This window comes from Selaginella moellendorffii, unplaced genomic scaffold (assembly GCF_000143415.4).
Source record: "Selaginella moellendorffii unplaced genomic scaffold, v1.0 SELMOscaffold_154, whole genome shotgun sequence".
Classification (NCBI taxonomy): Eukaryota; Viridiplantae; Streptophyta; class Lycopodiopsida; order Selaginellales; family Selaginellaceae; genus Selaginella; species Selaginella moellendorffii.
In genome coordinates this window covers 52,355-67,864 of record NW_003314415.1, presented here as the reverse complement: position 1 = coordinate 67,864, position 15,510 = coordinate 52,355, and the positions used below count along the sequence as shown (strand labels likewise).

Genomic DNA, 15,510 nt, shown 5'->3' with positions numbered 1-15,510 from the left:
TTCCACGCTCCAGAAACTCCAAGCCACGCTTGCTCCACAAGCTCCAAGCTCCAAAAAGGATCAACTCCACGCTCCAAAAGCTCCAGTGAGCTCCAACCAGCACCACCCAAGCGATCCACCCAAGCTCCAAAAACTCCAAACCTTCACGCTCCTAAAGCTCCAAACGCCAAGCTCCACGCTCCACGCCCTGTGCTCCATGCAATCAATCGAAAGGATGCCCGAGCATCCTGGTCTTCCATAATGGACTCAATCGCATAGCCCGAGGAAGTCACGGGTTGTGGCCTCTAAATCACAGCTAAAAGATGGAAGCTGTTGTGTATGGGAGTTAATAACTAATACGCCTCTCAAGAAACACATAGCTTTAGTCACCATCCAAGCAACAAGTGCAGATAAGGCTAACTGGACATCAAGCTCTCCCTATCCTTCACACGCAAAGGCCTATCTCAAAGACTTTGTTGGTTGTTTTGACTTGGAAAGCTCTCCTAGAGTGATCAACACCTCCGCCACGGCGCAAGCCAGTCGCTTTCAAGGCTCAGGATGGTCCCTCAATCGCTCAAGAATATCAAGCTCGGGATTGTTTGATTAAATCTATCCATAATAGTTGCTATAGGTGCTGATGTCTTGATCCTCGTGATTCTATATCTATGTACATTGTACAGCCCAGATATCTTCTTCCGAATCTCGTCTTGTCAAGCCAAAAAAAAGGCCTCCGGCTTTAAGACCAACCAGGTAGAGAGAGTTGCTTGAAAGACTTGAAACTCTTCTTGCTTTTTTTTTTTATTAATTTTTTTCTCCATAGTTCTTTTCGTTGCTGATGTTGATGATCAAAGACCTCATGTTGTTCTTACTTCCACTGTCTACTTTTTTATTTAGTTTTCCTAGCTACAGTCAGTCGTTTTTGGTGTCATTTTCCAGAGCTACTAACATGAGGGTCCAATTTCTTCGCGAGAGAAGTGCGTTAAAAAGGCATTTATATAGTATATATAGTATATATTATTTACATAAAGAAAAAATGGAAAAGACCAGCTGCAAAAACAATGTACACAAAAAAATTCAAGAAATAAACATAGACTTGGAGGATCTTCATCCAACCAAGTGAGCAAGAAAGAAGAACCAAAAAAAGAGAAACCCCCAAACTACAGAAAGAGATCTGGCACCATCCCTCCTATAAACATCATATACCACAACTCCTCTGCCAACTTTCTCAAATTTTTCTTCAATATCGTTAAACTACTACCTCGTCCGAGTTAAATCGGTTCACCCCTCTTGCCTTTGCTTGATCCGGAACCAAAGCACCTCAGTTCCTGAGAAACTCTTCCCTTGTTTTTGTTTTCTTCAATCCATCGCCTCTTGAGTCTTTTGCTGCTACTCTTGCTTGCTCCTACTGAATAAATCTTAAAAAAAGAATCGAAAAATGCCTGTATAGAGAGAAATCGCCAAGCGCGCGTTGGGTCGGATCATCCATCCATGTCACTCGGTCACCAAATCGTTCACCCAATTCAGATCCGGGCTTGGCTCTCCAATTCCAGCCTCGTACCCGATCCCCAGTCCGCTACTCTCGCCGCCACCACCACCATTTCCACCACTTCCAATCACCTTGTTCGCCAGCCTCCCATAGATCTTTGCTCGCAAATCCCTGCCCGATTCCACCCTTGGCACCGGCATCGATAGCATCTCCTGCTCCTCCAACAGATCCTCCTCGCCCATCTCCATCTCCCACATTGTGTCCCACCTCGTCGGCTTGGTCGGGGTACACGGCAGGCTGACGCTCGTACCGCGCGGCACGGCGCACGGCGCTGCCCAGCTCCCCGCGCTCGCCCCCGGTCGGAGCGGGCTGGGGCCGCTGCTGTACTGCGGGCTGCACTGGACCCAGCCGGCGGTACCGTGCTGCATACCGCCCGCGACGTGCGGCACGGCAACCGACTTCTGGAGCTCGAGCTGCTGGAGCGCCGTGACGAGATCGCACATGGCCTTGTTGTGGAGCGGATGGTGGCTGGTGGCGGGGCTGGACGGCGCGGACGCGAAGCCGAGGCGGCGGGTGTCGAGGTGACGCCGCGGTACCGCCGAGGGCGACATGGGCGGCGACTGCGACGGCGAGAGTGGCGGGGAGAGCGGCGGTGGAGACTGCGCGAGGCCGACGAGAGTGGAGGTCGGGGAGGAGATGAGGCGTGCCGCGCTGCATGCCGCCACTGCCCGAGGCGATTGCTGTTGCGGGCCCTGGTGGCAGCAGCAGTGCGACGTCGACATGGCGCTGGAGGGCTCGAACGAATCCAAGCCAAGCGACGGCGACGAGCCCACGAATGGTTTGTCGCTGAAGCTCCGGAGAAGCGATGCCGCGGCCGAGGCGGAAGATCTTCGCGGCGAGCAGGGAGAGCCCACGAAAGCGGCGGAGGAGAAGGAATCCGGCGAGGTGGTGGCGCAGAAAGAAGAGGGCAGCGATGGCGATGGCGACGAAGAACACGGCGAGGACGAGAAGAGCGCGTTTGAGGAGGAGGAAGAGGGTGGCGAGGAGGAAGAGGTAGTGGAAGAAGGCGAATTGCTCATGGCCTGCGAGACCTGGGGAAGGAGGCGGAGCTGCTCGGACGTGTGCGCAAAGAAGCACACCCTCCTCTTGCAGCTCCGGCCATCCTTGCACGGCTGCGTGCGGTACCGCGCGGGATGCAGCCAGCACTCGAACACGCCGTGCGCCAGCTCGCAGGCGTCGCCGTTCTTGCAGCTCCCCTTGCGGAAGTCCGGGCAGGCAGTGCCCGAGTAGTGAAACCGCCGCGGATCTCTCCGCCGAGCCTTCTCGCCCGGATGAGCGAACGGGCACTCGGTCCAGTCGTGGCTCCGGCCGCGCATACACCGCCGGACCTTGAACTCGAACATCCGGAACTCGTCGCAAGAGTAGACGTCCTCGGCGCTCCAGGTCGCTTCATCGCTGTTGTTGGACGGTAGGAAGCGGTGCAGCACGGTAGACAGCGCGGCGTCGTGCGACGTGCCGCGCGGACTATCCACCGGAGAGGACGGCGGAGAGGACGAGGTGGGAGAAGAGACGGTGGCCATTATGGATTCCAAAAGACTGCTGCTTTGCTGGTGGAGGTGGTGGTGGTGGTGATGCATCTGGTGGAAGGGGGAAGAGGGCGATGAGAGCGGCGAGAGATTATCCAAGAATGGCGATGTGGAGGCGGGATGATCCAGCGAGAAGGGCATATCATCGATCAACACTCCCGGCATCTTGAAATCGAAGAAAAAAATCGCTTGGGTCTTCCTTCACTGCAAGAATTGGATGAGCGGCGCCATCGTCTGCCTCTTCTTTCTTGTTGGGCGATCCAGATTCGATCGATCAAAGAGAGAGGAAGGCGCAAAGAAGAAGAAGAAGAAGAATGAGCTCTCGCGCTCTCCGTCAAATCAATCGCTAGCCAAGCTCCTACACTGCAAATTTTTTTTCTTCCCCTAGGCAAGAACCAGAGAAGAAGCAAAGATAAGAAGAATCTCCTCAAGTTAGAAGGGTGAATGAAAAATAGGAAATGAAAAATTAGGTCAAACGAAATTTCCCAAATGTCCCAAGAAGAATGCGAAGAGAGGCCATTTTAACGGACCACCCGCTTAAAACTAACTTTACCTTTAAGACAAAGACCATAGGTCCCGGGTTCGAATCCCTTCCCTACCTCGAAAATATCGCCGAGCAGCGGCCGACTAGCTATGTGACAAGTATAAAGATCTAATCGATGCCACGAACGCGTATGGATACTTTAAGGTTTATTCCATCTTTCCCCAGGTTTAATCCACTCCCGTTCGTGCACGATCGTGGCCCCTCTTTTCTTTCCATGGCGCCTCCATTTCTTTTTACTTTCTTTCAGTCTCCCTTGGAAATTTTTACACGAGCTGTCCCTTGACATAGCGACACGACTTATCTCGACAAAGAAAAGAACGCGATCAAGCAAGATTCGCACTATAATGCCGTAAAAGAAAAGGTATATTCTTTCTTTCTTCTTTCCGCGAGCCGTTCCACGCGTACGGCTGTGGGGTCCGTGGTGATTGGGCCATGGCCCATTCTCTTTTCCAACGTGAACCACAACCACCTAACTTAAAGTAGTGACCCAAACTTGATAAGGCTGCTTTTGTCGTACGGTGTGTGACCCGCAAAGAGAAAAAAATATATTTTCTTTCCCCATAGTTTTCTCAGGATATTTATTCGGGCGTTATCCACAGGGTCCACATGACGTGGAGCTTGACGCCGACAATGTGGGGGCGGCATATTCCACCCGGGATGCTCCGGTTGAGAGTCGTGAGCTAGAAAGCTAGGATTGTGCGCCATCATTTGCGTTGCGCGGTGCGCGGTGGATTGATTCGATTGAAAGCTATCAAGGGCAAAAGATTGAAAGAAACGAGGGGCGAAACAAAGCTTTATAGGAGAACTTGTAGCAAAGAGAAACTTTTCCGGGACTAGAAATCAAAATCGCCCCATCCATCCGCTTCGTCAGGGCTCGCAGAAAAATTAGGTTTAAGACAAGACTTGTTCGCGCCCAAAGAAATGCCCGTCAGACGTACGTGGCGGTTGCCAACAAAAGTGCCAAGACACGTGTCGGGCGGTGGAGGCGGTATCAGATATTTGTCCGGTGACATGGGGACCTCCCGACACGTTGCCTGCCCAAAATTTAACTCGCCGGCCAGCCGCCTTGTGTACGTGTCGCCCAATTCCTGGTGGCGCCAGTGTACGGAAGTGCATAACGGCCGGATTGGCCGTTACGTTTCCCAGGATCTGGATTTAGGGCTCCTGATTCTTAGGGCATGGCATAGTTAGGTTGTGGCACACTAGACATATGAGGTGTTGACCCGCCCATGAGGAGAATGTACGCAGTTGTTCGCCAAAGGTGGTGGCAGCGAAATTGGGTATGTTATTAGGTGAGGATTGTTGTATGCCCACCAAACTCCACGCGGCGTGTAATGTGTGGTATCTTACAGAATCAAACTGAAAGAGACGCTCCACTTCAATACACATTTTGCTTGAATGTGCGGGAGTCTGTGTGTGAGAGAGAGAGGGGGGGCCCTTTTCCAAGAACCCTAAAAGCAGAGTGGTAAGAAACAAAGGTAAAAACAAGAAAAGGTGGCGGGCATGGCCTCTGGCAGGAGAGCATTTCCCCCCAAGATGGCGACCTGATTTTCTAGGATACGAGCAAGATTTGGTGGGTCCTGGGCTGACACGTGGTCGGGGTGGTCGTACGGCAATCTCGATGCTCCAGAGGTTGTCGGTTCCATTCCCTTCCCGGCCAGCTATATGCCGTGTCTGGGCCATATGGCCACAATCCCTGGCCACACCCACATCATGTTCCCGTGAATTATCCGATTGAAACGCTCGGTCTCGCGCTTGCTTCGTCGTCTTGCATGGAATCATCAGATAGAATTTTATGTTTTCGGCCAGGAAATGATTGATTGCTCCTCCTTGGCCAGCAGCAAGAAAATCGTGATCGATCTCAATGTATTTACCGCACTGCTACCATGGCCCAGAGATTTTTTTATTCGAGTCCTGGAGATTCTTGGACAAGCGAAGACACCTCAGAGGATCAAAGAGATCCTGGAGTTTTCAGGCAACTTAACGCGAAGAAAGTATGGTACTAGTCCTTCTGCTGCGATCGTTTGGTGGTTTCTTCCTCGCATAGAATTGTCCCAAACGACACCTTGCGTCCTTCTTTTTAGACTTCCCCAGAAAGCGATTTGTTCTATAAAAAGCTTAGTTGAATGTCCGAGAGCGTGCTATCCTATCTCGAATCGGACCTTATTCCTGGAACCAAAACTATGGCATGTCAGTGAAAGAGATTGGACGCTCTCTCGATCAAAGCTTTGTTCTTCTTTGTAGGCCAGCTTGTCAGAGAGCCTCTCAGAGCGCAACACCTTGCAAGGTGTTGCTTTGAAGCTCTCCAATCCAACACTATTATAATATAGGTATATGCTTGACTGGGTCCCCTGCGCAAGCCAAGCATGGCACCCACGCACAAAAGAGAAGAAAAGCAAAGCCCAGGCTCAGTGGTTCCATCGGGAACATTAAAACATTAGCAAAACGTGGAAATCTTTTGAGTTGAGGCCTCACAATCTTTGAAGCGCATCAAACTCGAAAACCACAGCTCACCAGCTCACTTGCGAGCTGTCATCAAAACTTGTAAACATCCTCGGAATAAGCTGTGAGAAAAGCCGCAAACAAGCAAAATCTCTCTCTCTCATGTAAACATCCTCGGAATAAGCTGTGATAAAAGCCGCAACCAAGCAAAATCAATCTGGTGTGTGTGAGAGAGAGAGATGAGAGAGAGAGAGAGGGAGACACTGTGTGTGTTGAGTGCTCTGCTCCATTATCAGGAACACGCGTTGATCCCAAAGGCTGACACCCACGCTGTTTGGAACTGAGCATTTCCCACAACCTTGTCGCCCAGCAGCGAGCGATTTCGATCGACCCGACCTGGAAAAACATAAATGCAACTGTTTAGAGGCACTGTCCACTAGCCCGTATTAAGACTAAGTGGATCCCCCGAAACCGGCCATGCGGATATAACTTAGCAGCCGCGTAGTAGTCGAAAGGCTCATAGACACGGTCCAAACAGCGGGCAGCTTCCAAGTAAACCCACAGTGTTGTCTGCTAGCTCTTCCACAGCCTTGGACCTTCCGTCCCAGCTTGGATACTCGGCTCTTGTTTTATGTCCGCGAGCACGCCAAGGTGGCTCTCTGCGACAAGGATTTTTATATGGTCGGGCTGCTCACCGCTTTCTTACTTGATTAATGAGACAAAAGCGATTTACCGTGAGTTTGAGAATGTTTCTAGGGGACGCCGATGGTCGCAAGCGATTCCGTCCAGCAGTTTTTCTGTGGCTTAGTTTCACAGGACAAGAAGAAGCATGAGAAGCTATGTACCACATCCTACTTAGTGTGGCTAGTAATTTTTTCAGGAAGTTCACTTTCCATGGCTGATGCAAAATGCTTAGTATAATCTAAAAAATCATATAGAATATTATTTGGGTGATCCCAAATGTCGAGCTCTTGTGACTGACATGACAATCGGAGCTGATATGTTGATGTCCCTGTCCCAAGGAGTCGGCTCCCTGCGATCATACCGGATCATTGATTTAAGCGCAGTTCCAGATACAGACAGTTCATGCAAGGGGACGACTCCATCCTTGGCAGCTGCCATGGCTTCCACCACATTTTTCCAGTCCCCAGGGGTGCCTTATCGATCTTGATCAGAAAGTTTGGACGGAAACCTTCAACAACAAAGCTTCAGTCATTCGCCAGCTTCACCACCTCCCCGTTTTTGCAGACTTGACCAGGTTGTGAGCGTAGAGCCACTCGCCACTCGCCACTCACACTGTGGGGGAGCAGAATGGCTCCCCCACAGTGTGCATAAATGTCATCCCAAATCGCAAACACCTCCGCTTCAAGCCCCTCCCGGTTCAAGGGCGAGTCGCTGATGACCTACGAACTGTTTGGCCTCCTCTTCGTTCAAGTGGCCAACACTTTTATAGGACCACGGATGTTATCCAACCATTCCTTAAAGAAGTTCTCTGATGAAGCAAAAACCACGTTCGCCACATTCGCCTGCTTAGAGATCCGCACCAGGAACTTCCCTCTGCGGTTCTGGTCCAGCTAGCCAGCTTCTTCGATGAAGATCGTGGGAAATCCATTGAAGAAAGCCGACTGGTGCTTTAGCAGAGCGGACATGTAGCCCTCGAAAGCAGCCATCACCATGTCGATGGAATCCTGCTCCTTCCAGCAAAAGTTGAGCGAACTCCAGGGCGTCTTCAGCAAGATCTTTCGAGATCCCATGCAAGCAGCTTCGCATCTGCTTTTACTTTGAGCTGAAGAGACTTTGCAAGACTGTCGGCCAAGTTTATCTCAAACTGTGCGGGATTCCTGTTGCTCCTCACCCGCATGTCGACGTAGGCTGGAACACCCTGGTCGTCGCCGGCACACTGCCTAGAGTAGACCTCGCGAAGAAGCGCCGATTTGCCCGAGAAAAAAGATTCCTTGGCCCCGTCAGAAAAAAGATCTGACCTTGATCCCCGATGGTCACGGGAGTAAGGAGATCCCTTAGACAGCTCTGATGTTCGATTAAAGAACTTCCCAGCAAACAGATCTGGCACTGAGGAGAACCATCGCACTGACCATCGCGTAAACGAAGGATTCAATTTATAGATGAATGGAAAATTCAGATTTTGAGAAAATGAAGTTTTGACCCATTCAAATTCAGGTATTGACCCAGACAGTTGCATAATACGGTTGAAAAGAATTGAATTTATGATATAGATTGACAGCAACAACGTCAACGATTCAGCGGTTCGAGTGCTGCTTGTGGAACGCTTCGCCTCGGGGCACCACGTCGTCTCTGACATCGTGAAGCTCTGCTGTTCCTCCGCTGGTAATCGGAGAAGAAATTCTGGAGATGATTGAGTCGCGCTACAACTCATCTTCTCTCATTGCCAGATGCTCAGCTCTCGTGACTGGCATGACAATCGGAGTCGATACAACTTTGATGTCCCTGTCGTTGGCTCCCTGTGTTGGAGGAGATAGCAACGAATCATTGTGCAGCTCCAGACACAGTCTCACACAGTTTCTCCACGGGGACGTCTCCATCCTCAGCAGCTGCCATGGCTTCCACCACATTCTTCCAGTCCCCGCGTGTTCATTCAGGTGCTTTCAGGACAAGTTTGTTGCGGGTCTGCATGCGCCGTATGAAACCTGATTCAACAACGTCATTCATGTGCATCAGCTTCTCCTCATCCCATATTTCGCAGACTTTACCAGGCTGTGAGCGTAGCGCCTTTTCGATAAGACCGCACAGCTGAATAATGGCTCCCCCGTAGTGTGCATAAACGTCATCCCAAATTGCAAACACCTCCGCTTCAAGCCACTCCCGCTTCAACTCCGATTTATTCAGACACAGCCTCACGAACTCCTTGGGCTCCGCTTCGTTCAAGTGCCCAATAGTTGCATGGACGATGTCATGACCACTCACTGTCACACAACCATTCCTTAATCCGATGAAGCAAAAACCACGTTAGCCCACTCTTGCTGAGAGATCCGCACCAGGAACTTCAGTACGGCATCTAGCTCCTCTGCGGTTGGGGTCCAGTGAGTCAAGAAATCAGCTTGATCGATGATGTTTGTGGGAAATCCTTTAGAGTGTTTGTACTTGGAAATGTAGCGCGTGAAAGCAACTGTCCATGGGATCCTTCTGCTTCAAGAAAAACTCATGCAAACACCCAGGCGTCTTCAGCGTGATCTTTGCATCAAGAAGCAGTTGCGAGGAGACTTTATCAAATAGCCGGGCATCATTGAGCTTAAGAGAACTAAGCTAATGGGAAAATCTGAGGGATTAATCAAACTCATGTCAACCTTGGTAGTCGCCAGCACGCTGCCTAGAGGAGAACTCGCGAAGAAGCGCCGTTTTGCCCGAGTCCATTGGACCCGTCAGAAGAACGATCTTAGGAGGTCCCTTAGACGATTCAGCTCTGATGTTCGATTGAAAACCCATGGAGCAGTGTTACCTATACGAACATTCCAGAGTAGTGTTTCGCACCCCCAGCCATAGCCACACCCTTATCCTAACTAAGGCTGCTCTTCCAACTTCATTGCATGGCTCCGTTTCTCATCAGCACAAAGTATGCTATGATCGCCTCTCCATCAGAAAAAGAAAATTTGAAGCGAAAAGGAGTACCTCTTGCTGGATAGCTTCGTCGAGGACATGAAGAAGTGTTCCATGTCCACAGTCATGAGATTGTTGATCTCGAGAATAAACCTGCGTGAGAGGATGCAGCTAAGAAAACTACTCACGTTTACCACTTACGAAAACTACTTACGCCTTCATGGCATAGCTGACAAACAAAAATACCAGTCACGATGGCCGCTTGTCTCAATGCCGAAATAATTGCTGCATCAAATTCATAGATTTGAGATATAGGATTGTCCTACCACACAGATCAAAGAGAAAATGGTAAGTTCTATCCAGTCAGGGACGACCAATTTTAAGGCTCTGTTCATCTTTGTTATATATATCTGGTTGACTTTTAGTTGTTCCACTTGCTAGCTCTAGTTCTTCAGACAAATACGTCTCTGTGAAGTGGACTCCTTCTCAAACTCGTTCGAGCTGAAACACTTTTTTCAAAAGGTCTACAGGCAAGTCCTCTCAGCCATAAATTATCATGTCGCTTTGGAGTTTGAAGAAAAACCATAAGGTAATTCCCATGGGCGGACAAGGAACTTGGATTTTCCCGACGCATGACTTTTGGATCGACACAACATCCCATCTTCGTTAACGTGATACCATAATAAAACGTCATTAAATCCTATGTCTCGCTGTATAATTTGGAGCTGTGCTACAACATTGCGCTGGATCCCAGCTACAAGTTTCCATCGATGGAGCCCCACTTTGTGCTCGCATCGCTTGAGTTTCTCTATGTGATGCACACCTTGTAATCTAGAAGAGGACAATGGCAAAGCTTTAAATTGTTGCCTTCATTCACACAATGACTCCATCATTCTAGCGAGGAGTTTCTCGTTTGCCTCTCTCACCAAGACGTACTTGATCCGCTCATCCCTCTCCATTATAATTCCAAGCCTTCGGAGTTTATCCACAGCGTCCTTGACCTCAAATTCACTTGTCCCATTCTCGAAGTAGCTCTCAATCAAGTCATTGCATCGGTGCCGCAGTTCCTGGAAAATCAATCGATTGAATACTTGGTTGAATGGACCAAAGGAAACCTCTTCACTGATGGTTCCGCCAGGGTTTCTCATCAGTACAAAGTACGCTATGATTGCCTCTTTCACCTGCAAGTAAACACGCGATCAGAGAAAGATTTTTTGAGGCGAAAAGTCGTAGTACCTCCTGCTGGATAGCTTCGTCGAGGACATGGAGAAGTGTTCCATGCCCACAGTCGAGTAGTTTCCCAGCCATGAGATTGTTGATGTCTCGTTCGTACTCGAGAACATTCATATTAAACCTGCGTGGGGCGAGCCATAAGCACGCAAGTGAAACCAGCTAACAGAACTACTTACGTTACGTAGATCTTCATGGCGTAGCTGACAAACGCAACAACAATACCAATCACGATGGCCGCTTGAGAACGTCGTCTCAATGCCGAAACAATTGCTGCCTGAAATTCATAGATTTGAGATATAGGATTCCGTTGCTTCTCTTACCACACAGATCAAAGCGAAAACAATAAGTTTTATCCAGTCCTGCAAAGGTAGCCTTGGATGCTTCTTAGCGGGCTGCAGGAAAAAGATTTCATAACAGGCTTGAAAAGCATCGAGCTTACGAGGACTAGTTCCATGTCCGCCATAGGAATTTCCTTGTAGTGTTTTATGTAGATTCCAAAGTCTTTCTTTCTCTTAGCATCACACAACTCCGTGACTTTCCTGCAGGCCAAAGCGATATGATAATTTACGTTCATGAGAAAACTTGCCTGTAAACTATGATCGTGTGATCAAAAGTCGGATCTTGCAGGGTAAACCTTTTGAAAAAGTCTTTCAGCTCGAACGAGTTTGAGATGTGGATCCGCTTTACAGAGACGTATTTGTCTGAAGAAGTGTGTGCGGTTCTAGTGCCAGGAAGTGGAACAAGTAAAGGTCAACCAGATAGATATAAGAAAGATAAACAGAACCTTAACATTGCTCGTCCGTGCGCTTTGGATTTCCCGACGCATGATCTTTTCAGAAAAAAAAGAGGCATTTTTGTAAGTAGGAACTGATGGAGACACCATACCTGAGGCGGTTCCACAGTTTCTTGAATGTCGCATCCCAACAAAACTGAACAATATAATCCAGCTTCGCTTTGAAGAAGTAAGCTCTCTTTTGATCCGTTCCAATACCACGGCGAAACACAACGTAAAATCGACCCAGATCCGTGTTTGAAGGGTTTGAGTATGGAGTATCTACGAAGAGCTCGTCATCAAGCTGCATTAAGAGAAGATGAACACGAATCTAAAGGGAAAAAGAGAAGATCAAAGAAAAAAACCTGTGTTTTATCGATCCTTGTAGGAAGATGAAAGAGATACTGACTGGAGGTAGCCACATTCCATTCGTAGTCGCTCAAAGCCTTGAAGTTGCTCTTGCTCATGATCTATGCATCGAGTCAAACGATACGCGAGGATAAAAGAGAAACCACTCACACTCGCAAAGTGCTCCAAAAATCGTGCCTCGTGTTCTTTCACTTGAAGATCCGACATTTCTTCTATCTTGCTCGAGCTGTTCCCAAGTGGATTGAACAGATCATACAGCTCCTGAGAAAAATCAGCTCGTTAGCTTGGAGACACAAGAGAACGAAACATACAGTTAACTGTTCCTTCCTGGTACGAAATTCCAAGCCAAACATTTGCTCCATCCTCTGACAAAAGAGCTGGAACTCATGCCGTTCATCTGCGAGAAAAAAAGAAGTTAGCCTCAGCTTGGAACCAGCATTTACCTGGATCAGCAATGCAGGAGCTCAACTTAGCAATGAGCTCCTTCTTGGGCGTTTCGATCACGACCTCGCGCTTGAGTCGAATGCTATGATCTTCTTCTTGGAACTCTATCTCCGACCTGGAAGAACACCATTGGCGAAGACCCACCATTTTCAAAGACACTTACATGCCCGTGTTTCGCGGATAAGCCCTCTAAAAACCCACGACAGAGAGGAGATATGTAGATACTGGTGCATTTATTGAAAGCATAAAGTAGTAGTACAAAGTACCTGTGGGGGCCGATATAATCCGCTGCTTTTAGAATCCAGCCCAGCCCGCCGGAGCCTGAGATCTAGAGCTCTGCGAAGAATCTATTGTTGATGATCGAAAACCACCCTTTGAATCCTGTTGCTGCTGCTGCTGCTGCTGATTTAAACTCATCGAGCTGGAGCCGCTACTGTTGAATCCCCACGTGTCTCCTCCGCTCAAGCTCGCAGCTCTAGCGTGTTGCCTTCTCGGTGGTCCGGAGCCTGTATAAAGCGGAGGATCACTGGACGGTGGCGTAGGAGATGACGAGTTCGTGGAGCTTCCTTTGAAGGCATCACCAAAGGCTGACCACGGCGAAGAGTCGACGAGGGGCGCTTGTTGTGAGAGTCCCTTCGAAGAAGCTTGCGCTGTCAAACCGCTTTGCAAATCCCAGATAGAACCGTTCTGTTTGTCCTTGTCTTTCTCAGTGTCCTGCAAATACATTTCACCCATGTTAAGCCAATGCGTTCGAAGGATTGATCGACGTTCATTGGTTTACCTGTTCGGTCGAATTCCAGTTTACTGGACGAGAAGTGCGTCTCGATTGAGCACTAGCAGACTGGAGAGGCGGCTTTGGCATCGGTTCCTTGCTGGCCGTCGCTGCAGCTAAAGCGGACTTAAGCTCATGTATCTCTTGTCTCTGTGACCGGCAAATTGCTGTTAGCTTCTCATACTTCCCGGCGAACTCTGTCTTCTCAGCCAGTGCCTGCTTCAGTTGCAGCTTCAGCTTCTCCGTTTCTACATTCTTGGCACTCGCTGCGCTGTCGAATTCCGCCACGAAAGCATTGAAAGCCCCGTCATTTGAAACTTCGGACACCTTCGTTGAAGGTGCACTCAGTTGGGGATCAGCATGCTGTTGTTCCATATTCACTTCAGACATCATGGCGTAGCCGTCCCCATCACCATCGTCTTTATTCCAGGACCCGACCTTCTTCACAAAATGTGCCACGCCACCCTTCTTGAAAAGGTTTCCCGGCCTGGTTTCTACACTAGCGTTTTCCGTCTGTACAGAGTTGACGCTGTTCTTCTGTGTTGAGTTGGACCCGTTAAAACCGGCAGACCATCCAGGAGGCGGACCTCCGCTCATCACAGGCGGCGTTACGCTGTTTTCGAGATTATTACTCGATACTGAATCACTGTCATGCTTTGCATCTGCTGCTAACTGTGACGACCAGAAGCTGCCGGCCGTCTTAGCAGCCGGAGGTGGTGACGGAGTCTTTACAGGCGGTTCTGCCGATACAAAGAGTCAGTCATGCAGGCATAGAATCACATCTGACGAAGGCCGACTTACTTGTTTCAAGAGAATCCTGAATGATTGAACTATTTACAGTTGACGAAACTTTATCTGGGAAAGTTTTCCGGCTCTCTATCGGAAGAGCCTCGTTCACGCGGTTCCAGACCTGCCACACAAATCACACTTAATACTACCGGAAAACAAAACAGGCTACGTAAGTGCACGACAGGCAGTTTGCTGACTCTCGAACTAACCTATGAAACAATGCAGATGTGGGAGCCACCCTTGCCTGCAATATGTCTGGTCGTGAGTCCGGACTTGGCATCAGCATGTCCTTGATGAGCTGCGTAATGTTTTCGCTGTATCTGGGGGCTTCTGGAATTCGATAGTTTCCATTCAGGATTTGTAGCTTCGATTCCCCGTCAAATGCAGACTTAAAGAAGCATAGTCTATACAAAAGGCATCCAAGAGCCTGCAAAGACCACCGTACCAAGTGAATAAAAACCATTTAACCAAAGGAAAAGTAAGTGACCAACCCAGATGTCGACTTTCTCGGAGATTAATTCCCTCTGATAAAGGTCCCACATCTGTAGAGGAAGCAACAAGAGAAATCGTCAAAGACACGCAAATTACAAGGACCAGTTCGTTACGTTACCTCGGGAGCACGGTACGCGGGGGTTGTGTGTTTTCTGATAATGTCTTCCTCCACTCCCATCTCTTCAGCTCTCTCGAACCTCCTGTGATTCGTAGAAATGCTCCCAAAATCACAAAGCTTCCACAAGCCATTTGCACCCAGCAATATGTTCTCTGCCTTTAAGTCTCTGCATGAAAAAAAAAAAAAAACAAAAAAACAAAACGTAAAAAGAAAAGATCAGTAAGAACTTGCGGCCTAAACTTTGCGTCCAAACCTGTGAGCGATGGGAGGAGACTGGCAATGCATGGCATAAACCGCATTGCAAATGTCGCGAAAAATCGAGAGGAGCTGCCTCTCCTCGAAGAATCCGGCACCTCTAGCGTCCAAAACAGCCACCAGCGTTTTCTCGCAGTAATCCATCACGAGAAAGCACTCCTTGGTGCGTCCATTGGCAAGCACTGCATGGGCATGGAGCGTGACAATGTTGGGATGCCCACGCAAAGCCTTCATCACCGCGACCTCCTTGCGAACCAAGTGAAGGGACTCGTCATCGTTGCAAATCAAATGCTTGAGGGCGTAGTTCTTCCCGGATTGCGCGTCCCTGGCGAGATACACTGACGAGAATCCCCCTTCCGCGACCACGCTCCTCACCTGGAGCTTCAATGCGCCAACCTCCACGCTCTTGCCCTCCAGCCCGGCCTGATCCTTGGGCATCAGCTGCTTGAGGCGCCACATCGTGGAAATATCAGCCACAGCGCGATCTAGCGGCCTGATATCGTCGATCGAGCAACGCGCATTCCCAAAACTCCCTGCCGCTTACCTCCGAGGGGATCGATCAGATCCAGCGCGCTGCTGCGATCGAGGAACAGTGGATCGGCGGAGCCGCCAGGCGTGCGCTAGTGCTAAACTAAAACCCTATTCCATCCATCTGC

General features: G+C 49.3%; 2 protein-coding genes across 3 annotated transcripts; both read right to left on the bottom strand.

The window, feature by feature from the left end:
* Positions 1 to 10,437: 10,437 nt before the first annotated feature.
* On the bottom strand, positions 10,438 to 12,632 carry LOC112343500. Of its 2 annotated transcripts, XM_024667079.1 has the most exons (14): positions 12,592 to 12,632; positions 12,428 to 12,543; positions 12,296 to 12,381; positions 12,135 to 12,245; positions 11,981 to 12,085; positions 11,729 to 11,919; positions 11,628 to 11,672; positions 11,430 to 11,564; positions 11,283 to 11,382; positions 11,164 to 11,235; positions 11,020 to 11,117; positions 10,847 to 10,964; positions 10,726 to 10,791; positions 10,438 to 10,677 (listed from the first exon to the last, which is right to left on the bottom strand). In XM_024667079.1, coding segments are annotated over exons 1-14 (1,443 nt in total). In that variant the 5' UTR covers positions 12,594 to 12,632; the 3' UTR covers positions 10,438 to 10,479. The 2 variants fall into 2 exon arrangements, with proteins under 2 accessions (XP_024522847.1, XP_024522846.1); XM_024667078.1 differs by having other exon boundaries at positions 10,438 to 10,791.
* A 12-nt stretch (positions 12,633 to 12,644) lies between these two features.
* Positions 12,645 to 15,505, bottom strand: LOC9640944 (probable serine/threonine-protein kinase DDB_G0280111). The gene is made up of 7 exons (XM_002993304.2): positions 14,853 to 15,505; positions 14,600 to 14,765; positions 14,481 to 14,531; positions 14,234 to 14,416; positions 14,002 to 14,110; positions 13,210 to 13,940; positions 12,645 to 13,142 (listed from the first exon to the last, which is right to left on the bottom strand). The coding sequence occupies exons 1-7, from the start codon at positions 15,311 to 15,313 to the stop codon at positions 12,723 to 12,725; spliced, it is 2,121 nt and encodes a 706-aa protein (XP_002993350.2). The 5' UTR covers positions 15,314 to 15,505; the 3' UTR covers positions 12,645 to 12,722.
* Positions 15,506 to 15,510: the final 5 nt, after the last annotated feature.